Raw genomic sequence first — 27003 nt, 5'->3', positions numbered from 1 at the left:
CTAACTTGTATTCACACGTAAACATTCAGGTTACAGGTTCTGAATATTAGTGAGGTTTTTTTCCACCCGGTGATAAAATTCACACTCTTACACACATCATCACAAATTCTACTAATTTAAAGTCACACAGTACACAGCACTACTCACCCCAGTCTCTGCAGTTTACAGTTTGGACTCATCAGTCCAGCACAGAGCAGCTCCACTCCTGAATCTCCCAGGTTATTGCAGCTGAGGTCCAGATCTCTCAGGGGTGAGTTTGATGACTGGAGAGCTGAGGCCACAATATTACAGGACTTTGTTGTAAGGTCACAGCTGTTCAGTCTGCAAAGAAGAGTTTATACATTCAACTCAGGAATTACTGGCACTCTTTATGAAAATTAGCAAAAATTATTGTGTAAGACAATCAATATACTCAATGATGCAAATTGTCTGCTCAAACATTTGGAGAAACTATTTACTTTCAGTATAATAAAAAAATATTCTTTAAAAAAAAACTTTTGAGTAATAGCAGTTTTCTCAAAAGCATAGAGGTCAAAATTACCCCTAAAGAATATTTAAAATAAAACTAAACAAAGTGGCATCTGAAGACATTTTTTATTTTATTTGATCTCCAGAACTGCCCATAGAAACTGTATAGCTGGCTTTCACCATTCCTTGTATCACTGGCATATTAATATGAGGTTGCACACATACAAAATCCCTTTGTCATCTATGCCCATGGGGAAAACCAAAGAGCTTTCAACTCAGAAGAGACAGACGGTTGTTGACACAAATCTGGTTTGTGTGCCGTCGGTTCCTCATGCTAGGCAGCCGACAGCTACCAGCCAGCCAGTCAGGATCCCCTTATCCTGCACACTGCTAAGGGATCAGCTGAGCCCCTGTGCTGAGTCTGTCTCAGGACCCCCTGGTGTTGCACACTGCTAAGGGATCAGCTGAGTCCCTGTGCTGAGGCTGTCTCAGGACCCCCTGGTGCTGCACACTGCTAAGGGATCAGCTGAGCCCCTGTGCTGAGGCCGTCTCAGGACCCCCTGGTGCTGCACACTGCTAAGGGATCAGCTGAGCCCCTGTGCTGAGGCCGTCTCAGGACCCCCTGGTGCTGCACACTGCTAAGGGATCAGTGGGCAGGGAGTGGGGGAGCCCCGATACTCCCAAGGAGAGCAGGGCAGCTTTGCAGTACTGTATGACAGGGGAACATCTGCACACTGTGTTTATACATTAAAATACAGGAATAAGCAGTGAGCAGGCTGTACGGACCCAGCAGCGGTCTATATTGTGATTAAAACTCAGACAGCAGTGTATTTACATGCATGTGTAACATGTTGCAGACAAAGATCACTCCATTTCAATATTGGAAGTAAAACTCCAGGAAGCACTGTCGAACAACCGACATCCATCCATCATCCATCGATTATCTATACCCGCTTATCCGGGACAGGGTCGCAAGGGGTGCTGGAGCCCATCCCAGTGTGCATTGGGCCGGACAGGCTGCCAATCTATCGCAGGACACACACACCATGCACTCACACATTCATACCTATGGGCACTTTACTGCCTTCCATTAGCCTACCTGCATGTCTTTGGACTGTAGGAGGAAACCGGAGTACACGGGGAGAACATGCAAAACAAAGGCCATTCTCCACACAGAAAGGTCCAGGCCGGATGTGGCAGGGCTCGGTTTGCAGGAGGAATTCAGGGCAATTAGAGGACCACGCCTACTGGTTAAGCAGACACACACCTGGATGATATTACGAATCAATCCAGGATTTGCCAGTGTGCTTCTTTCCACAGTAGGCGTCTGAGACCGGGATCCCCCACGACGGTGAGAGAGAGCACGTACAGACCAGAGAAAAGGCTGAAAAGCGCTCGTACAATTTCATTCATTTTGCCTTTGTTATTTTAGTTTATTGTTTTTGCCCAGATCCCGTGAGGGTGATGAGCGAAGGTTTTTCGTTTGTGTTTCACCTACATGCCCATTCTGCTAAAAACATATTGTTTCAACTACGCAATTTCATCATTTCTCCTAATTTCTCTCACACTGTTGTTATTTTCTCATATGCAAAGCCTGCTGGAACATGCGTCTGCTCCTATTCTCCACTATCAAGTTTTCCGGTTCTAGCTTAGCAAAACAGCGAAGAGGACTCCTACCTGCAGATAAGCCTATCAAAATGCCTTATAAACCTTACAAACACTAAAAGTGACTCTCCACGAAATAACAGACAACGGAGCAGGACAGACGGGTACACAAGTTGCGACCTAGGGAGCTCTAATTCTACGGCCTTGCTGATTCTTTTGTCAATCAAGGCTCATTGGATGGCCGTCAAATCCGTGAGTACACACATAATAGTAGTACATAGTAGCCATAATCCACAACCGTTTCGTACAGGGTCACTTCGTATTTCTCACTCTCATAATAAAACGCTTTGCAAAAAGAAATGATATCTCATAAAAAACACGTTTTCAATGTACAAAAATGCCAAGTTACTCACACATACAAGACATACACCGTCTATAACTCATTCATTCAGACTGCCAAAATCCAGGCCTGCCATTGAAAGTATTGATATCAAAATGACGCCAAGTTATGGTACCACAAACAACATAGGCTATCTTGCCTCACCAAAATTAAATAAGATGTATTCCAAAGCAATGCTACCCAATATTTCCTCAATTCTTTCAAGTCACTTGGCCCTGTGTTTTGTAATCTTACCATTTTACAATGTCATGCAAACTTTGTGTCAGATCAAAGTGTCAAATATTTCGAATTGCCTCGTGGAACACATTCATGTAGAAAACTGCTGGTCAGTAACTACAGGAAGCATATTTCTCCACAAAACATATGTTTATACTTGCTGCTGAACTGAATTTGAGTACATGTACAAGTGATTGTATATTTCCTAAGTACAATAAATACTGCATGTAAAATACATATTGTTCATACACACATAGAGAACTTCTTTATCCCCATGGGGACATTTCCCTCGCAGCATGTTACATTCACATTTACGAACAGACATTTATACCAAGAAACATACAATCATTCACGCAACAGAAAGGCTGGGCAGTGAAATACATACATACCAATACAAATTGGACATACAGACGCCTATTCAATCAATCTTGACTGCGAGAAAGCCATCCACACATATGTTTGGCCTGTCCATGTACTGCATGCTTATACAGCATACTTATAGCATTGCTTTGGAATACATCTTATTTAATTTTGGTGAGGCAAGATAGCCTATATTGTTTGTAGTACCGTAACTTGGCGTCATTTTGATATCAATACTTTCAATGGCAGGTCTGGATTTTGGCAGTCTGAATGAATGAGTTATAGACAGGGTATGTCATGTATGTGTGAGTAACTTGGCATTTTTGTATGTTGAAAATGTGTTTTTTAAGAGATAAATTAAATAGACAAATTCTTTGATAGGTCAGTCGACAGTAACCTGGTAGAATCAAGTGACAAGCCAAAACAAATTATGTATCAGGTAAGTAATTTTATTAAATAAGGAGTCAATTAAAATAGTGAATGGAAATGATACACACTTGAAATCATGCACTTATTGAATGCAGGCTCACTACATGTAAGGTACAAAACAAAACAGAAGAAATTAAACAATATGCTAATTTGGGATTACAAGAAAAGAGAGAGAGACTGATAAGCCAGACCACACCAAAGTATTACCCTCTTCCTGTTTCAGTGCCATAGGAACAAATGAAATGAGCTAAAATGCACAGCCAAGAAACCACCACCAAAATAAAGACCAAATACAACACAACTTTTTTCCTGAGGTCATCATAAACACTTAACGCAGCATGGCTTGAGCATGTTTGCCCTGACTGAGAGATGCTGAGTTGTGGTGTGGAAAGTTGGGGGGGAAAGGGGGGCAGGCAGGCTCATTTAACACAAGGACTGGTCCATCTAAAAAGCTGACAGTGTACTTATTTCATTAAAGTGACCTTATGTTGTTGAAAGCAGGGCTAAATATTCATGAATTATTACCAAACTATTCATGAATTTAGCCCCATTCTAACAAGACCAAACAGGAATATAATAGGTAGTATAAGAGGTAATTCTGTTCAGCTACTGTATACCTATAAAAAGCATGGAAGTTTACTTCTTCTTCTTCTAACATAGACATAAAGATTTTCCAATCAATGATTTCAATTAAATGCCACAAATTGCATTGAAACTTAAGATCAAACAGAACAGGATCTTTGTTCATTCTGTAGCCACACTGGGCCCCTGGCCTTGTAAATAGCTCTGTCTTCTGGTGTGTCTCTCCTCAGACAAACTCTGCAGGAGGTGGGACCCATAGATCGTCTACCTAGATAAGGGTATCAGTGTGGCGTAAAGGACATTTCCTTTAATGTTCGTGGAGTGGAGGGTAGGCAGCAGTCTTCAAGCCAATATTGTATCCAGTTCACTGTTTCTCTCCCTGAGGCCAATAATATAAACACTTGATATCTGACATACTGTAGATAAGTTAATTGCTCATTTTGCCCTCCCGCCCAACCACAGCTTCTGGCTTCAATCGGTTCGTGGTCTGAAGAACAAAGCATCACTGCAGACCCGTCGCCCCGCCCCACAGGTGGACTCTTCCATTTCAGAGCAGTCAGCAGCTCAGTGGTTGTGGTCTCGTCAGAGGCAGTTCGTGAAAATGAATAGGTATTGTGTAGCAAGACCCATGTGAACACCCTGGGGCAATACAACAGGACCCTTTGTTCCTTTTTTTCTGCTTTGTTTCTTTCCTCCCAATTCATTGTTGAGCTCATTGAAAGTCAGCCATCTAGCAATAAGAATTGTGCAGCCACAATTAATGCCAATGATGTTCAATTCAATAAACTTTATTTATTCCCAAGGAACAATTCATTTCTGGGCATATTGTCAATCAACATCAAAAACAGATGGGAGATAATATACTCAATGACCTGACGTCACATACAACTGAAATTCAAATAAACAATTTTTTTTTAAATGCAGTAAAAAAAAAGTGCAATAAAAAGTTATGGAATATATATGTACATGTAAAAGCACACGCACATGTACAAATTCACTTGCGCCATTCAGGCTTAGAGAGTGCAGGGGAGAGGTGATCAGGAATCAGCCTGATGTCCTCAGGCACAAACGTTACTCTCCGCCAGACCGTCCGGCACCGGGGGCAGCAGTACCGTCGACCCAGGGGCAAGCCCAACCAGATCGCTATGAGAGGAACTAGCTTGTTCCAAGATGGCTGAACCCTCATGCAAAACAGGGTATTTTAGCTTATTTTTCTGGCAAATATGGAGCATCGCGTAGTTCTGGCAAGCCACGAGAGTCAAGCGCTCCAGCTGAATCAGCTGATGGCTCGCCTATCACAGTACATTCACCTAACAGGGCAGTCTACTTAAACAGACTCCCTCTACTCATTTGGCTGCTCCACGTTGCTTTGTAAATCGGCGGTTCTTCCTGCAATCCAGCTACGGCATGCTGCCAGTCTAAACCATGTCTGCCCGCTACATGCTGCTAGTCTAAGCTCACAGTCTAGGCACTATGAGGAAGTCTTGCTATTTATTTGCGTTGCTTCTTACCTCTAAGCTCTATAGCTGTAGCAGGCAGGCGATCCATTTGGGGCCAGCCACGAAATGCGTTGTTTTAAGCGACAATATTCCAGATATCGAGGATACCGGCGCACTGTCTTCACTGCTAACTGGCCAGGGAGCTTCATTCAAGGAGCGCTGCTTTGTGGCGGCCGCCGCCCCTCCATGGAGGACGCCATGTTCAAGCCTGGAAGCTGCTGCCATGTCTATATCTGCTAGCTGCAGATTCTAGCCAGGTAATGTCATCAACCTTATTTAAATTCCGCTGAGCTCTGAGTCTAGGGGTAAACGCATAATATACACAGTGTTGCCAACTATTTTCTATGGAAAGTAGCTATGGCCTCCTCTAAAAGTCGCTAAATTGACAACACCGAATATACATATTTGATTGCGGGGACCTCTCACGGAGGGGCTGGTTTCACAAATATCGCAAGTCTTTCACTAAAAGCGGAAACGTTCCAACATATGCGGGCACAAGTTAATGGCATGCTTATTGTTGAGTTGCTCACCATCAGAGTAAACGCTAGATGCTCTCACTGCTAAAGAATCCCTGGCGTGAATGCTTTCGGCTACCTTCCGGAACGCAGTAGAATTGGGTTGTAGGCACATCCCTCAGTTTATCAGAGCGGGGTCTTCCAATCAATCGTTTTACGCGAATTTGGGATTTGTGCACGTAAATCTAAGCAGAAATGTCTGAATTGGGAAACGCCAAAGTTCTCACGCTTGGCTGAGATGGAAAAGTAGGCGTATCAATAAAGAATCTTTGTTCATTGTGAACGGCTAATGGATTATGGGCAGTTTCTACTATGCAGCTACTAGATAGCCCCCATGTCTCACACAGGCCTAGGCTATAGTTTGTGTATTTGTAGGCTAATGGCCTACTTCCTGGTGTAAACAGTTATTCCGGGAGGATTGGGCTGCGAGATGGCCAGTTAAGCTCTGGCTGTTATAGGTTTGGCAGATTGAACATGGGCGGCAGGTCGTGTTGCAAGAGCAGAGATGCAGAGTTGTCTAAATTGTTCAAAGCTGCATTCTACCCTTCGCTGAATCGCTACACTACAAGGAGTGTTAGACTGTTACCGGCAAGTAGGCTACAGCCAATGTTGTAAAATGCAAACCAGCTTTTGGCTTTCAACTTCAGAACTAGATAAAGTTTTCTCCACTGATTCACGATTTGCGCTTAAAAAGCCGGTTCCCTATCGGGACCCAATCATCACGACAGAAAAATGAAAACATTAAATTCATATTGGTGTTAAATATGCGAGGATACAATTTGGTTGGCTATCTAATTTAGCTGTTAGATCACGATACTGAATGTTTAGGGATTGCTAATGTCCATTTTAATGAGACAAATTGGGCTTAATGTTGACTCGTCCAAGTGGTTCTCTCAATATTGTGCTGTTGCAAGACGCGAATGCGTACGTTCCGCATTCATAAATGTATCGTTGTATTCCATGACACTTAAACGGGCGTTTAGGCTTATCACAGTGGAGAAGGGATTTGATGTAGCCTTCTCCACGTCACTGCTCTGACTTCTTCACCGTGCATGTGATCAGGCATGTGACCACACAACTGAGCGCATATGTTGAGGAAAAATTATTCCTCCTGGTAGGGACATGCTCCGCATAGCCTAGGTATTGGCCTCGCTGCCTCTACAATTGCATGCTCACGCAAATGGCGTTGTGCGTCATCCATTGCATCTGCTCCCGGTTATGGCTGGTTCCAGGCAGCTTTGTAGCATGTGCTTTCGCAACTTTGTCATAGTTTTCTTTAATCGTACATCGCATTTTCGTCTTAAATAAAGAGTGCAATACGATGGTTAAAAAATAAAAAATAAAAATAAGAGATTCCTCTCCTAATATACTCATTCGGTAAGCATATTAGTAATGCAATGTGGCGCTTTAAAGCAGCCCACTGTGCCCAACTGTTAAATAATATTTAAACAGTGACGTATTGAGAAATAATTCTTCGAACCTTATTGCTTCGATGCCTGCCCTCGCCCGGAGTGGCCCTTATGTCAGCAAATTAAGCGAAACTCAAAAACGCGATTGCCAATCGTCTCGGCTTTCGGGACCGGGCTATGCATCCTTTCCAGCGTATCCATTTGGCAGGAGTCGCTTCCGATAGCGCAACGCAAGATTAGCCTCGTCGTGATGCCTGATGGGCAGAAGCAGTAATATGTTCATCCAATCTCTGTAGAATGCATTTCCCCCCAATTTTTAAAAGATGCAGAGACTCTTCAGCCTCATACAACTCCGTTCACAAACTGGTCTTTCTTTTAAGGCAAGAGTTTCAACCCCGAAGTACCCACTGTTGGAAACTGCATTTCCTTATGCTTCATGGTTCTTTGTGATCTCACCATGGCAAATATGCTTAAATTAGCTATATTTTGTATACACCTCAAGCTTTTAATCTGAGAAAATGAAGGAACTCGTGTCATTATGGCATACTAGCACTGTTTTCCATCCACTCCTCCATGACCCGGTACCTGTGGTGGCGCCCCCATGCGAGCCCTGAGGAGCCTTTATTGGGAAATGCCATGACGAAATCTGGTTGCTATCCGCCTCCGTCTCATTGGGAATGTGGTCCTCATCCCGGAGTTCTACACCACCACTCCTGCTCCAGTGCGGCAACGACAGCAGTGATGGTTCCCGGCATCCTCAGTGAAGCTACGGGGCTTTGGACATGTGCTTCTTTCATCCGTTGGCATTGAAATAATTTCCGTTCAAAAGCTATGAGCTTTGCAGTATAGGAGCACAGCTGCTACTGTCTACTGGCAAGTACCAGTGTCGCAGCTGCCAATGTTTCCTCTATAATCAGTTTCCTGCTGCTGCTAGTGCTGCTGCTGCTGTTACTGCTGCTGGGTACTACTGCTGCTGCTGCGTTACTGCTGCCGCTGCTGCTGATGTTACTGCTACTGCTGTTGCTGCTGCTGATGCTACTGCTCCTACTGCTGCTGCTGTTTATTGCTGCTGCTGCTACTACTACCGAACGAGGATTCATTACACTGATATGAGTAGTATATTTCCCTCTAATTGGTTTAAATCTCGGTGCTGGGGGGAAATACCAACAAGCAGTTGGTACACATAGCCTAATAATATTTGGTAAATGGTAAATGGTAAATGGACTGCATTTATATAGCGCTTTTATCCAAAGCGCTTTACAATTGATGCCTCTCATTCGCCAGAGCAGTTAGAGGTTAGGGGTTAGGTGTCTTGCTCAAGGTCACTTCGACATGCCCAGGGCGGGGTTTGAACCGGCAACCCTCCGACTGCCAGACAATTGGTCTTACCTCCTGAGCTATATCACCCCTATTTGGTGATTAGTTTGAATGGCCTTGGGCTTACGAGGTAGCTAAGCCACTGACTGACATGCTTGTCACAATCAACACCCTGAGCCGATCAGAGGAGGATGGGTTCCCCCCTTGAGCCTGGTTCCTTCTGAGGTTCCTTGATATCTGCCACAGGGAGTTTTCCTTGCCACTGTCGCCTTAGGCTTGCTCCTGTGGAGGTTCAGGCCAGGGTTGTCTGTAAGCGCATTGTGACGACTGCCGTAAAATAGCTATACAAATAAATTTGATTGATTGAAGCCAAGGCCATACACATAGGCATAGCCTTCAACATTACAAATAGTATTTTTGGTTTAATTTTACTCTTGCTTCAGGGGAAAGGCCAAAAAAGCTTGGTACACATAGCCACTGACCCACAATGTTGGAATGGCCTCGAGCTGACCGGATGAAGGGCCCTTCCGGTAGCCGAATGGCGTGTCACATAGTCATCACTTCAGCCGGAGACTAACTACTAACAACATGTCGGCGTATGGTCGTTTTGGGGGTTTTTGCTGCTGCCCCCTCCCGGTCTTATCCATGCATGCTTGTATGGATGGCAATGAGTGAGGATTCATTTACACTGATGCAGTCGGTAGTATATTTCCCCCGGTTTAGTTTAAATCTCGGCGCTCGAGGGGAAATACCGACAAGCTGTCGGTACACATAGCCTAATATTACATCTCACATAGTATGTTCCCCTGGTTTATTAATTAATAATTCATCTAATTATTGGCCTCAGGGGAACGTCCAACATGCTGTTGGTACACATAACCACTGATCCACGTAAAAAATAGACGGCCTCAAGCTGACTGGACGAATGGTTTCCTCCAGGTGGTCGTAGACATAGTCATCACATCAGCCGGAGACACTTATTAATAGCATGTTGGCATATGGTTGTTTTGGGGTTTGGCTGCTGGCCTCCCGGCCTTATCCACACGGGCTGCGTGGTTGGCGGGAGAGCTCCAAAACAGAGCTATACCGCCAAACATAACTGTATTGCCTTTATTGTCAATAAAGATCTACTTTGATGACAGTGGTCCTGAATGGATGGAGCATCGCGTAGTTCTGGCAGGCCACGAGAGTCAAGCACTCCGGCTGAATCAGCTGATGGCTCAGCTGAGTGCTGTTCGCCCATAACACAGTACATTCACTTAACAGGGCGGTCTACTTAAACAGCCTCCCTCTACTCATTCGGCTGCTCCTCCTGCATGCAAGCTGCTGCACGTTGCTTTGTAAATCCCCTCCACCACCCCAGCTCCATCCCTATGTGTCAAGAATTTCAACTTTTCCATTCCTATGTGTTAAGAAATTGCATTGCTCCATCCCTATGTGTTAAGAACTTGCTTTGCTGCTGGATCTGCTCTGTGTGTACCCCTCTAGGGTGGTTTGGCTGCTGGCCTCCCGGCCTTATTCATGTGGGCTGCGTGGTTGGCGGGAGAGCTCCAGAACAGAGCCATACCGCCAAACAACTGTATTGCCTTTATTGTCAATAAAGATCTACTTTGATGACAGTGGTCCTGACAGAAACGGATTGATTTCACATTTGAATACAGGGCTATATCTTATTTAAGGTAAAAAGCAAACAAACCAGAGTCACATGAACAAGTGTAACAACACTTAATATAATAAAAATGGTTAATCTAATAACTTTGTCCTTCATGTAATAACTTTGTCCTCTTTACTGTAATAAATTCTGGTTAACCTGTTTGACCTTTACCAGTCTGGCTTTTGATCCGAGCACTCAACAGAGACTGCCCTCCTGGCTGTGACGGAGGCACTTGCCACTGCCTGATCCTACTAGAACTGTCTGAAGCATTCGACACGGTTGACCACAAACTACTCATCTCCACCATGGCTGAGATAGCCATTTCTGGAACTGCCCTGTCTTGGTTTGCTTCCTATCTTTCAGATAGGTCCTACCAGATCACCTGGATGGGGTCTGTCTCTGCACCTCATCCCCTTTTCACAGGAGGCCCACAGGGATCTGTACTGGGGCCTCTGCTGTTCTCCATTTACACCAAATCTCTTGGTTCGGTCATTAATTTACATGGCTTCTCTTATCACTGCTATGCTGATTATACACAACTCTTCTCTTTCCCTCCCTCTTCCATTACAGTTAATGAGAGAATATCTTCCAACCTGGCTGACATCTCAACTTGGTTGTCCAGCCATCACCTGAAGCTCAGCCTCAAAAAGACTGAGCTGCTGTTCATCCATCACAAGACCTCCCTACTGCGGGAGCTTTAATCACTGCTGGCGGCACCACAGTGACTGCCTCTCACTCCGCAAAGAGCCTGGGGGTGGTCCTGAATGACCAGCAGGACCTCAAGGAGCACGTCAAGGCAACATCATAGTCCTGCAGATTTCTCCTGTATGCCATACAGCCACTATAGATGATTCAGAATGCTGTTTATCTTCAACCTTCCTATGTTCTCTCACATCACTCCCCTGCTGAGATCACTCCACTGGCTACCAATCGCCGCCAGGATCAGGTTCAAAGTCCTGACCCTTGCCTGCACTGCAGCCAAAAGAACAGCTCCCGTCTACCTATAGGACACGATTCAATCCTACACGGCAGCTTGACCACTCCACTCTGCGGCAACAGGGTGACTTGCACTCCCTCGGGGTGAATGGTTCTCCCTACCACAGATCTTCTCCACACTAGCTCCCCAGTATTGGAATGAACTCCCTGTTTCTCTACGAACCACTCAGTCATTGTCCATCTTCTGCCGTAGTCTGAAAACGCATCTCTTCAGCCTGTACCTGGACTAACTATCACTACTCATTACATAACATTACATTACAGGTATTTAGCAGACACTCTTATCCAGATTGACTTACACATAGCATTTTACATTGTATCCATTTATACAGCTGGATATGTACTGAAGCAATTCAGGTTAAGTCCCTTGGTACAACGGCAGTGTCCTACCCAGGAATCGAACCTGCGACCTTTCGGTTACAAGCCCAGTTCCTTACCCACTGTGCTACACTGCCACCACTCCCAGGGCACTCTCTGCAGGGCACTCCCAATCTAGGATCACTTATCACTTGTACCCTTCTACCTTATTCCTGTAGCACATTGTTACTCATTACGCGGCTCGTGAGACTTTGTTTTGCGGCTCATATAGATCCACTGATAACAATAAGAATATAGCTATAACTTACTTCTATATGTTCCATGTATGTCCTGTTTTAGCACATTGAGATGAAGTATCCAGCAGATGGCAGCATACTGAAGATACGTCAAAGAACGTAGGCTACGTAACAGTGAGGGATCATGGGTAGTCGTATAGCCTATGTGTGTAGCTTTGCATTTGCGAATGGTTTTGCAAGTTTAGCACGTAAGCCTAAATTCGATATTCCATAATGCCGCTTGATATAAGGTTATATCAAATATTGTCTCGGCCTCTGCCCACTCAAAATGGACAGATTTACGATTAGAAAAAAGCAGAACGAGAAAAGTGATTCTTCATTAGCTGACGGTGAAGGAGTTATAAACAGGCCCGAGGAGAAAGAGCAACGTGAGGAAAGAACGCGGTAAAAATGCAGATCAGTATGGCCGAGAAGCCCAAGATACCGATGCTGCACCAGCAAAGAAAAAGGTGCGGTCAATTCAGGACGAACACCGAAAATTTCAGGATACATGGACTGATGAGTTTTTCTTTGTGCAATACGAATCCACTCCATTCTGCCTAATTTGCCAGAAGACTAGTGCCAATTGTTAATGATCTAACCTTGAACACCACTTTAGTGCTTTTCACGCCAAGTACAACATGTTGTACCCACCAGGTAGCAACCTGAGGACTAATAAAATGAAACAGTTGACACAGACTCTGACTCAGCAGCAAAAAATGATGGCGAGATCAGTCTCTGTTGCCAAGAAATCGACCGAGGCAGAAAATACATGCATTGCAGCTTTCAGATTCAACATTAATGAGGAGGATTGAGTTTATTGGGAATATATCGCTTTATTCAAAAGAACAAATATCGGGAGGAGCTGTTATATCTGTTACCACTTCATGGACAGACCAGAGTGGAGGACGATTTTCAAGCACTGATGAACTTTTTTGCAGAGAAACAAATCGACTGGTCGAAACTTGTGTCGGTGTGCACCGACGGAGCTCCAAGCATGCGAGGGAAGGAGAGAAGGGACTTATCGGACTGATGGAAGACAGCATTCCCAAGTTCGTCTCCTTTCATTGTATAATTCATCAGGAGGCACTGGTGTCAAAACTTAAAAACCAAGAGCTAAAGAATGTGATGCAGCTCGTTGTGCGAGTCGTCAACTTTATCGAGGCCAGGGCATTTAATCACTGGGAATTCCGTGGAGGAATACGAGGCAGGGTACGGGGATCTGGTGATGCACAACGAAGTGAGATGGCTATCGCGTGGCCGGGTGCTTGAACGATTCTGTACTCAACTTCCTCACATCCCTGATTTTCTTGCAAGCAAGGGGAGGGCTGAGCCAAAGCTTGAGGACCCACACTGGATATTACAGCTGACACTCCTCACTGACATCACATCCTAGCTGAATTCCCTTAACCTCCAACTCCAAGGAAAAGGGAAGCACCCAGGTAACATGCTAAGAGCAGTCACTGCTTTCCAGCACAAGATCACCACTCTCTTCATACCCGACAGAGAATTTCTTCACTTTCCCAATGTAAGAGCCTGCACAACTGCTAACCCTGATCTACTGCAACATTTTGACTATGATGAATTTGTAGGCATATGGGAGGAAATAAGAAATGAATTTGAAAGGAGATTTCAAGATGTTGTGGGGTATAGGGAGCTTTTCAATTTCATTGAGAACCCTTTTAATGTGCCATTGTCAAGCCTTACACCTGCTCTGAAAAACCTTTGTCCAGACCTTGCTGTAATACAGTGAGATTCTTGAGCTGCAGGTCAACGATGTACTGAAAACTGAGCTCAGATCAGGCGTTGCTCATTTCTGGAGCATGGTCCCAGCCAGCCATTTAAAGCTCTGTGTGCAGAAGGTAATGAGCTTTTTTGTGAGCACTTACTCATGTGAGGCAACATTTTCTATAACGAGCATTGTCAAAAGAAAAGATAGAAGTAGACTTACAGATGTGCATCTTGATTGTTTGACTAGGATTGCAACCACTAACTACTAACACTAAGTTTTGCATGGAGAAAGTCAAGGGACAGCTAAAACATATTGATACAAATATAACAGAGGAAAAGATGTTTTTCATCTCTATTAGTAGGCCAATATATACATTTTTGTGAACTTTTTTTATTTCATGTTGATAATGCTTATGTATAATTGCATATGTACATACATACATAAGATGAGTTCCACTCCCAGCCTCACACACTCACACACAAGTATTATATCTTTTAATAATGCAATGCAATTATGAATTGAGAATAAAAAGAGATGTAAGGATGGAAAGCATGGTACTGTATTTTTTAAAACATACACAAAGATGGTAAATATCTTGAGAGTGATGATAAAAAAAAAACATCTGAGTTATATCTGCAATCTCTATGGCTCTTTGAGTAATGGTCTTACTCATAAGCGGCTCTCCTACGAAAATTAGTGAGTACCACTGAACCACGGCATCAACTGGAATTACACTGCATCGCCATCTAGTGTCTGTATGAGAACACTACAACTGATTATTGCCACTAACTTTTACTGCTGGTAGACACTAGATTTTTAAAAATGTGGTGTCTTCTGAAAATTCCACACATTGCACCTATGTTCTGTGTGTCCTTGCCCTATAATCTATCCATTCATTTCATTCGCGCACACTTTTGCGAATATAACAGGCTAATTATTGCGTTGCATTTAATTATTATTGTAACAATGATAATAATAATGATAATGAAAGCCTGATATATTAAGTCATTTTTTTTTCTTTTAAAACCCCTTATCAACATGTTTGGTAGACCTTGTGGAGTAATATAAACTGCACAAAAAATGTAATAAGTCGGGGCACTTGAAAGAATTAGAATACTTATCTAAGAAATACTCCTGTAAATGATGTCATCCTTTAGATGATAGGAGCTAGAGCCAGAACATCGATCTCTGAATCAGACTATTCCACACAGCATGCCTGCTTACAGTGGTATAATATCCAGACTATTACTTGGGACTGGAACCACAGAAGAGTGACTAAACTAAACGATGTAACACTGCATCTAAACAGCAGCTCACATGTTGTTCAGATGGACACTCTCCCACCAAGATGTACACACATAAGTAAAACTCACCTTCATCAAAAGGTCAGTGTGTGAAAGAGAGTGGGGTAAATGTATGGATTTCATTAGAGGTCATAGCAGGTAGTGAATAATGGAGATGGATGAAGACTGCAATTTGTGACAGACCTGAAACATTTTACTATGCAGGTGGTCAATCTTTTACCATGTCAATCAGACATTCAGCATCCTGTCATCACCTGTGATCTGATAGTACAGACTCCCCTGAAACCTTACATTCTGCTCAGGAACCACAAACCTGCCAACCCTCATAAGGTTTTATCCTGCTTTCAATTGCTTGTTGTGATAGAGGAGTAAGGTATATATGGGCAAAGAAAGAATGCTGGTGGACAGAGGAGTAAACTGAGAGAGAAAGAGCTTTTTAATATTTCACTGAATAGAACCATAATCACAAATACTATTTAGTTAAGATCACACAATACATAGCACTACTCACCCCAGTCTCTGTAGTTTACAGTTTGGACTCCTCAGTCCAGCACAGAGCAGTTCCACTCCTGAATATCCCAGGTTATTGTAGCTGAGGTCCAGATCTCTCAGGGGTGAGTTTGATGACTGGAGAGCTGAGGCCACAATATTACAGCACTGTGTGAGTTCACAGTTGTTCAGTCTGCAAAGAAGAGTTAATATATTATAGTATTATTATATTAGGTATACATGAAGCATGTATCTAATATGGGAAATGTGCCAATGATAGTGTTCAGTAATGAGGAGTGAAATTGAGGATTTTAAGGTTGATGGTGCTCTGAGGAAGATCTGTGCTAAGTCTGTGCTACACTCTCCAACTGCAGTATTTTGCACCTGAAAATTAAACATCCTGCTGGACTGAACTCTGACTGTTCTATAGATGTAATTCTGACCCAAATGTCCCCTTTTCTTATACTGTAAGTTCTCTGAATTGGGGCAAAGGGCTCATCTACCTTTGCTATAATCTGTTCTCTGGGCTTAACCCTCCCATCCCATCCCAGAAGTGCAGCTGCCATCTTTCAAAGTGGACAGTGAGATAACTTGGAAAGCTGTTGAATGCTTGGAACAGCTACCACCAAAAGGAAATATGCAAAATAATAATGCACATCTTCCAGAGAGGACAGTGAGTTTGTTTCTTTAGTTTTGGTTTTCTGTGACAAACTACCCACAGCATTGCAATCTAAAATACAGTTAATAGTAGATTCACTTTAGAAGCAGAAAGACAAGGAAGTGATCTGTTCACATATAACCAGCTGTGTGTCCGGTCTTCTGGTATTACATATGACAGGTAGAGAAACAAGGTATTCCAAAGGTCTGTGGGAACACCTGTTAATGATACCTTTGAATTTATTTTGTTGCGATTGTGATATATTTGATGGCAGTGCCCAACGAGACACCATTCAGCCTGTTCTGGGCTCTAGGAAACTTCAGAATCCCTGTACAGGTGAGGCTTTAGCCTGAGACAAGCCTCAGAATTAACTCAAGAACAGGCGCTGGGGTTAGAGGCTAATTTAACAGTTCCCTGAGAAGACCTCACTCTGGCACCCATTATATCCTACGATTCCTATACCTTCCTATTTGCACTCTATCTACAGGCACTATGCTGGAGATTCTGGGTCAGCCTATAAGAGAATAAAGCAGAGAGCAGGGTGGTACTACTGGCCTTTAAAGATGGTACATTGCCTGCCCTAGTCACTCAACATAGAAACACAAACATTTAATTCATAACCAAACATATCCCTCGCAAACCAAACTTAACATAATTTTAATCATGACATTGAAAAGAAGTGTTATCCTATCAAGTGGCTTAAAAGTAAAATATAAAAAGGGGTATAGATAAGTCTCTCCTTTGTTCTCTTCTCATCAGTAATTAATTATGCATAGACCAGGAAGAGAAGGGGAACCCCCCTCTTTCAAACACATGGCAGGGGGTACAAACAACATTTGTTCTTATAATTAAAACTTACAAGTAAAAGTAAGGAATGTTTTTTCTTCACAAACAGTTTGGCAATTACAGCAATAACTTGAATTAATTCACCAAACTGAGTTTGTGAAGAAAAGGTATGAAGTGCATTTACAAGTCCAAGTCCAAGTTAAGGACAAATGTTGATTGAATACAGGCTATAAAGTGCTGGCTTGTTAAGCAGACATGAGCCTTTGGTCTTGTGTCTCAGCTTTGTCTTTCTTCTCAGCTGTGCATCTTTGGCTTTGATCAGTTTTAATGTGGGAGAGACAAGCTGTGGTTTGGTTTTGTCTTTCATGATTATCTTTTACTTCCTTTCCAGGACTGTCTAATATCGTTTTTGTTCATGTAGTTGAGCTTGTGTTATTAAATTAGATGTTTAATTGGGCCCTATTTTCTCAGTCAAGACACAACTGTCAAACACTAGCAGCAATGCAAGGCGCTGGTGATTTTGGGTATTTCAGTAATTTCTTGACTCCAGGCACTAGTGCAACTGCGACACAGTTATAAAAGAGGTTCAAGAAGAATAAAATGACTGTTGGTGTGGTTGGGTTTGGTTTCATTATTGCCAATCAGATCACCCCATTTATTTCCCTTTAGGAAACACAGCCATATGCTAATGTCACCATGGCTGAAGAGCAAGCGTGTTGTGATCATCTCTACTGAAGGGAGGAGAGTTTTCTCTAGCATAACTAGAAGTCTGTACAACACGAAATTCCTTGGCCTTGCAGGAGGGCCCCTTCATCTCCAGGCACCGAACCTCCCAAGGACAACAAGAAGTTAAAAATATTGTATGTATGTGTGTGTGTGTGTCTATGTGTGTGTCTGGTTTTCTTTAACTCTGTCTCTTATGTAAGCTCTGGAGAGCTTGGCTTTCCTACTTATCCTCCCCCTGCCATCCTGCCAGGGAGGAACCAGCTATGACACCATGCTGCCCAGGACTCTGAAAGCAACCAATCGATAAAGACCAGACTATTATATCTGATATAAAGCTTGTTTATGTAACGCTGAAGACTAAGAGGTCACCGTGTGCTTATTCAGTATTCATGCTATATGACTAGACACAGCCAAACATTTACTTTGTTAAATCTTACAATATGCATATGTATTAACCATGTGCCAATCAGAATTATGTATGTTATTGTTAACCACTTTTTGCTAATAAAAGCAGGGACCGGACTTATCCATCTTGTTGTTTGTGCCAATCAGATGTAGAATTATGTATGTTATTGTTAAAACACTTTTTGCTTATGAAAGCAGGGACTGCCCCTGCTTTCTCCAGTTCAGTGTTATCCATCTTGTTGTGTGTAGGTTCCGGACTCTTTCTGCAGAAATAAATCCTATTTCTTATATGGATATACCTCGCCGTGCTGGTTAATCTAAGGGGAGAATTTTCTCTGCTCAACATTATGAACAATTACCATTATGAGGAGCTCTACAAACCAATGAAGATGAAACTGAATAGTTTAGATTCATTATTTTGTTAATATTTAAACAAAAACAGTGTATTTTCTGTTCATATGCCAGTGCTAATAGGTATAATAAATGGTTCTGTTCCCAAGAACAGTTCCGCAGGGAGAATATTCCCAGACTGGCCAGGAGCAGGAGGCAGCTGGCAGAGACAGCCTCCAGTTGGCCTCTCCATCCTGCTGCTGCCGCTACTGTTTCAGCTAGGCAGGCATCGCGCTTGTGCACCAGAGGACAGGAATGAAGCATTTTGTCTGGATTTACTAGAGCTTTTTTGTTTCTTTGCTGTCAATTTTTGTTTCACACCACTATTTAAAATAAACAAAAATATTATTTACTTCAACTAAGTGTCATTCATTTCAGACATGCACTTGATAAGATGAATGAACACTCACTAGTGAAACGGCTCCACAGGCAACCAGTCCCTACTCTCTCGTGAACTCTGTGCTCTGTAATATCTGTAGCGATCGTCACATGCGACTCTGCTTCTCTCCGTATGAAAGTCCTGTAATGTGTCCTCTGTGAGGGTCTGTCACATCCATGGTGTATGGCTATGTAGTGTAGAACACAGCACACCACAAAGAATGCACTGACTTTCTGAGGGCTGAGTAATGTACCACCCAATCCATCCAAAATTCTAAAATGCATTTTCAACATTCCATAGGCCCACTCAATCATTGACCTAGCCCAGCCAAACACATGATTAAAAGCAAGTTTCCAGTGCATTCTGGGCTCATTGTAAACACTATCTGAGGGGTGTAAAGCCAGTCTCCCACCTGTCTCATTCAAGTAGCTTACACAATTAACACCACTGCCCAAATAGCTGGCATTGGACTGCATAACTGAATACAGCTTTCCTTTAAAATAGTTCAACTGAAATAAACAAAATATTTCTTTTATCTGTGTTATGTGTGTATGGACTCACATGTGTGGCACAGTTATAATGCCAAAATAGCACGAGTTAAAGCCTGGTATGGGTTGGTTTAACTGCAAACGCATTATTCAACACCAAACTAACACAGTGCCGAATGTTTCTATTGACACATCCCCAGTTGCACCAACAAACCCATGTTGACACAACCAGATTAACTGCAGACCATAAAAGTAACAACCCTGGTGAATTTGAAAAAATTCAAATATTTTATTTGCGAGACACGAGACAACCGATTCCACTCGCACCCAGGTGTGTTTGTGCCTGTGCTGTCACCAAAATAGGGCACCTTTTCTTAATTCTGTAACTTAATATAGCCCCTCTCCATTTTAATCTGCTTGAATTGTATGTTCTGATAAAGGCTGATCTATCAGATTACTCTGATATCAATAAACTCCTTATTTATTTCACAATTGCTATCTTTGCAAATAATTAGTAAATGTATTAAATTAGTAAATAGTAATAGTAAATTAAATTAAATATATGATAAGTGATGAGGCTTTGCATTTGATGCTTCTTATGTTCTGGATATAAAACATCAAATGAGGGCACTAGTTAAAACATCTTGATTCAGAAATCTTTTTTTTTTTTTTTTTTAAACCAAATTTTCACTTGCCTTTATTGCACTTTATTCTTACTAGAAATTGAAAGTGGGAAAATATGTGGTCAATCATCTACATTATTAATGACATAATACTCACATGGCCTTCCTGCAGTTCCTGACTACAGGTACCAGTCTCTGATGACCTGCTGCTGATGTGTTGTAGGTCTTCAAATCAAACTCATCCAGGATCTCCTCTGACATCAGTAACACAAAGGCCAGCGCTGAACACTGGTCTGGTTCCAGCTCTTTACCAGAAAGTTTTCCTGATCTCAGGGAATTCTGGATTTCCTTCACTAGGTAGTTGTCATTCAGTTCATTGAGACAGTGGAACAGATTGATGGTCCTCTCTGCTGAAGACTCTTCTCTGATCCTGTCCTTAATGTACTGGACTGTTTTCTCAATGCTCTCTGATCTGCTTTCTGTCTGTGTCTGTGCGTCTGGTACAGGTGATCTGCTTCCTGTCTGTGCCTGTGTGTCTGGTACATGTGATCTGCTTCCTGTCTGTGCCTGTGTGTCTGGTACAGGTGATCTACTTTCTGTCTGTGTTTGTGCATCTGGTACAGGTGATCTGCTTCCTGTCTGTGCCTGTGCGTCTGGTACAGGTGATCTGCTTTCTGTCTGTGTCTGTGCATCTGTTACAGGTGATCTGCTTTCTGTCTGTGTCTGTGCGTCTGTTACAGGTGATCTGCTTCCTGTCTGTGTCAGTAGTCCTCCTAAGAGAGTCTGAATGGAGTCCAGGGAGAGGCCAAGAAGGAATCGGAGGAAAAGGTCCAGGTGTCCATTCTTACTCTCTAAGGCCTCATCCACTGCACTCCTGTGTAACTCAGACAGCTGCACTCTGTCACTGTGAGGTTTTGATTCTTCTGCTCTGAGTACATTTCTGTTCTCATTTACACATGAATGAAACACAGACAAGGCAGCCAGATACTCCTGAATGCTCAGATGCACAAAGCAGTAGACCTTCTCCTGATACAACCCACAATCCTCTTTAAAGATCTCTGTGCACACCCCAGAGTACACTGAAGCTTCACTGACATCAATGCCACTCTCTCTCAGGTCCTCTTCATAGAATATCAGATTGCCCTTTTCCAGCTGTCGAAAAGCCAGCTTCCCCAGTTTCAGGATGATTTCTGTATCTGATGCTGACATCTTCTTTGTGTCTGTCTCATCAGTGCCATGATACTTCTGATTCTTCACATTAGTCTGAATGAGCAGGAAGCGTGTGTACATTTCAGTCAGCGTTTTGGGCAGATCTCCACTCTCTGCTTTACCCAACATTGTCTCCAGAACAGTAGCAGAAATCCAGCAGAAGACTGGTATGTGACACATGATGTAGAGACTCCTGGATGACTTTATGTGTGAGATAATTCTGCTGGCCAGGTTCTGATCTCTGATTCTCTTCCTGAAGTACTCCTCCTTCTGTGGGTCATTGAACCCTCGTACCTCTGTCACCTGGTGGACACACTCAGGAGGGATCTGATTGACTGCTGCTGGTCGGGAGGTGATCCAGAGGAGAGCAGAGGGAAGCAGATTCCTCTTAATGAGGTTGGTCAGCAGCACATCCACTGATGATGACTCTGTTATATCCCAGCACTTCATATTGCTTCGGAAATTTAGAGGAAGTCGACACTCATCCAGACCATCAAAGATAAATAAAACTTTGACTTCATCACCTACAACATTTTTGATCTCTTTCACTTGTGGAAAGTAGTGCTGCAGAAGTTGCATTAGACTGAATGCTTTTTCCTTCTTCAAATTCAGATCTCGGAAAGGAAGAGTGAAGATGAAATCAATGTCCTGATTGGCTTTTCCTTCTGCCCAGTCCAGAATGAACTTCTGCACAGAGACGGTTTTCCCAATGCCAGCGATGCCCTTTGTAAGCACAGTTCTGGGTTTCTTTTGTCCAGGTAAGGGCTTAAAGATGTCATTGCAGAGGATTGCAGTCTCCTGTGTGGTTTGACTCTTGGATGCTGTCTCAATCTGTCTGACCTCGTGTTCATTATTAACCCCCCCACTTCCCCCCCTCTGTGATGTAGAGCTCTGTATAGATATCATTCAAAAGGGTTTGGTTGCCCTGCTTTGCTAAACCTTCAAATATGCATTCAAACTGCTTCTTCAGATGAGTTTTCAGTTCCTGCTGGGTTCTTTTTATGGATTCATCTGAAAAGAGGAAATATGATAAATAACTGTTTAAAATAAGATTAAAATTTCCCTTTCAATTAACAGATTTTAAGAAGAAACAATCAATAAAAATATTAATGCACTCAGTGTTCACAGTATTTTACACATACAGTATCATAGTGTTACATACTTCTATCAGTATGTTACACACCTCACACAGTAATACACGCCTTTATCACAGTGTGTAACACACCCCTCACACAGTATTACATACATTCCATCCTTGAAATTGAATTTCTTGCTGCACGAGCATCAGTGTCACTGTCACTCTCGCTATAATCGTTTTTGATTGAATGAACACAAATGGGTTTTTTTATGGTGAAAAGGAGAACGCACTTTTTCGATTCCCAACCTACTGCCAGTGTCTGATGTGTAGGTATCCCTCCTCCAAGAGTGACTAGCTACACGGAAGAGGGAAGCTAATTTTTGGAATCATATTAAAGAAAACTGCTGTTATTTACTGGCAAGTCAACAATTTATATGTTGCTATTTGATTATAGCTGAAGCATTTCTGACATTGAACATGAAAAATGAACTGTAAAAATATGTTTTCTGAAAAATCGCCAAAACGGGATTGACCAGTGTCTTACACAGGTTTTATATTGCAGACTTACAATATGACAAGAGAGTTAGGGATCGGATCCATAAAAATACTTGAATGGCGACTACGCTGACCACTATCCTAAAGTATGGTACCCGATACCAGACCACTATTAGCTGGGACTTTATTTTTCCCAAATAGCGTACGAATGATATCTCAAAACCACAGAGCTAAGCGTTCCTCTAAAGATGGCCAGTCACCCCGAAATACAACGCAGTGTGACATCAAGTACAATTTCTCAATGCAGAATGATGGAAGCTGTCTCTGAGGAAAAAACATAGATAAAAAGTTACAATCTGCTGCCTCCTACTGTCAGAACCCCGCAAGTAGCCTATTTCCCTCTGGCTGGCAGAACCTCTGCCGTAGAGGCAAATGCATCAAATGAAACCCTAAATCACTGTATTGAAAACGCAGGTGCCAGACCAGGTAACATTAAACGTAGGTTAATGAGACATAGGAAAAATGATTACATGAATCAAAACACAGTTACCCATTCTTACTCTTACAAACTGCATGAACCCCACCACCCCTACCTAAGGGACAGTGAAGTCAATTAAACTGAAAAAATGCTTTTATCATTAAAAAAATGTTTCTCATCTTGATTATTAACTACTGTATTCAATGAACCCCTAATGAAATTAAAAAAACAACATAATGTTAGGCTAAAATGTTTTGTTATTTTTTGTTTGTTAGTATTTTTTCTTTCCTCTTTAGCTGTATGTTTGATTTGCATAAGCTTAGGTAGTGAGAAGAAAAAAACAAAAAGCTTCCAGGGGTGTAATACATGTTCAGCCATTATGCTTTATTCAAACTTCCACAAGTTTTATTTTGTAAAGACAAGCTCCTGCACATGACCTGGGGGCAGTCTGTGTTGGGGAGACACAACATCCCTTGCTATATTGAAAGTTGCTTGAAACACGTGTTGGGGGCAGGTCAGATATTTTACAACAACCTGTAATGTTTTAACTCTAGTAAGGACTCGTTGTTTTACTGCGTACTACTGCTTACAAAACCGTACATTGCAAAACTATTTTCTTGAAGTAAAGTACACAACTGAATCAATTTTAACATTTGTATTTCTAACTTTTAGCGGTTTTGTTATATAGGCTAAGGGAAAATGTATGGAGGCATATTACAGGAACACTTTGAAAAGCGCTAAAATGTGCATGACAAAACGCAAAACAGAAAAAGTAGTTAAAGAAATGCAAAGTGCAATATGCACTGTCACTCTCCTCTTATCAATTCCTCAGAGAACGCGCAGCTTTGGTGGTTTGCTGGAACCGCACACACACAAATCGGATATATTTCACTCAGTTGTCATGTAGCTATTTTATTCAGTTTATTCAAAGTCTCAGTTTCAGAGAACACACAGAAATATATCGATGGAAGAGGGTAACACTTTGGCAAGGTCTGGCTTATCAGTCTCTCTCTCTCTCTTTTCTGGTATTTCATAATCAATTGTTTAATGTTTTGTTGTATGTCTTCTGTTTTGTAATTTAGAAGTAGTGAGCCTGCATTCAATAAAAAATGTATGATTTCAACGCATTAATCTATTTGACTGCTTTGTAGTAAATTCAATTAGCTAATCTTAAAACCTAATATAGAGCTTGTTTTGACTTGTTGGTTGATTCCACCAGTTTTCTGTAGACTGACCTATCAATGAATTTGGTGAATTAAATGACAATTAATAAATAGGATAGGATAAAGGGGTCGTCATATTCTTGGTTTGCACATCTGCAGGCGCACAAGTAGGACTCAAACACCCCGTTGCAGGGTCATGCTTTTGCTTTTGGAACGAGCTTCTTTACAGCGTGAGACACCCGGAAGTCCTTATAATCTAATACTTTTATACTGACTGCTGAGTTTGATTCCTGGATACAAACTCAGGGCAGTCTGTCTGATGGGACAGTAGTCTCGTTACTGGTTTTTGAGCAAAAGATTTAACCCCCCTCAAGGACATTTAATCTTGTTCATTTACTTGTCCCCATAATCACTGCTTGAGGCAATATTTTAATAAATGTAAATGCCTTTGTATACATGTTATTTGTGGCATTCTATATATGTAATATCGTCAATGTAAAACACTATTATGAAAGTGTAGATGCTATAAATCATTGTTAGATTTGCTATCTAAACTCAGTTCAGAATTCTAATGGACACACAGTAGCAGTGAGGGAAAACTCTTACTGTGCTCATCTCTCTCCAGTGAGTCGACAAGATCCTTCTGCTTCATGTTCCTCAGGATGTGGAGTGTGATCTTCAGAGACCTCTCACTGCCACAGGTCTCCAGCATCTTCTCAACTATGTACACAGCTTCAGAATCTTCCCGTTCTCTCTCAGTGCATTCTGGGTAATCAGAAATTTGATGACTCTCAAATAATTTATTGATCTTCATAAACTTATCCAGTACAGAAGGATCTTCAGACAGAATTTTAAGGCATTCTGGGCAATCCTGACTCAGATGGCTCTGAAACTGTTTCAACTCATCCTTCTTCAGCATCATCAGATTGCGCAGGAGTGACTGAAATAAACAGATGAAGAGGTGTGCTGCATCAGAGTGTGAAATAAACACATGTAGAGGTGTGCTGTATCAGTGTGAAATAAACACATGTAGAGGTGTGCTGCATCAGTGTGAAATAAACACATGAAGAGGCGTGCTGTATCAGTGTGAAATAAACACATGAAGAGGTGTGCTGTATCAGTGTGAAATAAACACATGAAGAGGTGTGCTGTATCAGAGTGTGAAATAAACACATGAAGTGGTGTGCTGTATCAGAGTGTGAAATAAACACATGAAGAGGTGTGCTGTATCAGAGTGAAATAAACACATGAAGAGGTGTGCTGTATCAGTGTGAAATAAACACATGAAGAGGTGTGCTGTATCAATGTGAAATAAACACATGAAGAGGTGTGCTGCATCACAATAATAAATGAGCACATGACAAATAAATAGGTCATAATACATGTGAACCATAACATTGACATTTTGTGATGTGACTTGTATGGTTACACATGTAGGGGCGACATAGCTCAGGAGGTAAGACCGATTGTCTGGCAGTGCCTTACATTGTGCTCAAATAATCCATTGTTAAACGAGTATAAGTGGGTTTGGGCAAAACCTAAATGCACTTGTACCATGCACTTTAGACCATGCGCTAAGATCATTAAAATAGAGCATTTTTTATTGCATGTTTAAGTAAAAAGCTGATTTATTGTGTTCATATGATATTCCACTTTAGATGGTCATGAATAATATATATATATATATATATATATATATATATATATTGCATAAGGTGCAATATGTTATTAATGTTAAGGGCAATGTCAGGCACTTGTAAACATTATTCTTGCACTAAATTATATAGGCATTATATATACTCAAATGGATTTACTGCACAAAGAAAACACATAACCAATTAAAAATGATCTCATACCTTTTTTGCGGAAGATAATTTATCTGAACTCTTCCCTTCGGAAGGGCTGGACTTCAGTGACTGCTGGATCCTGTGAACAAAACATGGAGACAGAGCTTCCAGTTAAACTCATCCTCTTACTGCAGCTCTAACTCACAGCACATGGAGACAGAGCTTCCAGTTAAACTCATCCTCTTACTGCAGCTCAAACTCACAGCACATGGAGACAGAGCTTCCAGTTAAAATCATCCTCTTACAGCAGCTCTATCCAGAAGAATCTGTTTTACACAATGTGTACTGAACCATTTGCATAGTTTCTCTCTTGTACACACATCAGAGTTAGAAATGAATGAGTGGTACGCACAGAATGCACAAAGCAAGTTCTGTCAGGAAACTCAAATATCGCAGCTGACAAATCGGTTGGCTCCATTAACCGCATACTCACGCGTTTCCACAATCATCCAATTGCATACATACAACACTCTTCTCTTACCCATCCAATCACAGGCACACATCACCAATTGAGCGCCATTTTAAGCCAACAATAGACCTCTCAGTGCTGCTGCTTGCCTGCACTGCTTTTGCCTGCTTCACTGCTGCTGCTCAGAACTGCACTCACCCTCCACCACCCCATCATCACCTACTGTTTGGATCTGCTCCTAAATACTGGGGGGTTTACTGGTACTCCTCCTGTTTAGTAGGGGAGATGTATAGTACTCCCT

The 27003-nt window shown here is 42.1% G+C and overlaps 2 protein-coding genes across 2 annotated transcripts in view; both read right to left on the bottom strand.

The window, feature by feature from the left end:
- LOC118215092 overlaps positions 1-27003 on the bottom strand; it is an 800072-nt gene that overhangs the window by 752155 nt on the left and 20914 nt on the right. The window lies entirely within an intron of this gene.
- Positions 19811-25191, bottom strand: LOC118215103 (NLR family CARD domain-containing protein 3-like). The gene is made up of 3 exons (XM_035395541.1): positions 25053-25191; positions 20762-22243; positions 19811-20488 (listed from the first exon to the last, which is right to left on the bottom strand). Exons 2-3 carry the CDS (start codon positions 22136-22138, stop codon positions 20177-20179), a joined length of 1689 nt encoding a protein of 562 aa, XP_035251432.1. The 5' UTR covers positions 22139-22243; positions 25053-25191; the 3' UTR covers positions 19811-20176.

Source organism: Anguilla anguilla, chromosome 16, assembly GCF_013347855.1.
Source record: "Anguilla anguilla isolate fAngAng1 chromosome 16, fAngAng1.pri, whole genome shotgun sequence".
In the NCBI taxonomy this organism is placed as follows: domain Eukaryota; kingdom Metazoa; phylum Chordata; class Actinopteri; order Anguilliformes; family Anguillidae; genus Anguilla; species Anguilla anguilla.
Note: the sequence above shows the minus strand (reverse complement) of the source record. Positions and strands in the feature narration are given on the sequence as shown.

What these genes read in the sequence shown, in the direction of transcription:
- LOC118215103 (XM_035395541.1), bottom strand. Translation starts at nt 22,138, where the DNA reads ATGATATCTATACAGAGCTCTACATCACAGAGGGGGGGAAGTGGGGGG. An exon ending in AGACAGGAAGCAGATCACCT is followed by an intron (nt 20,489 to 20,761) that starts GTAACAGACGCA and finishes AGCAGATCAGAG; the next exon opens with AGCATTGAGAAAACAGTCCA.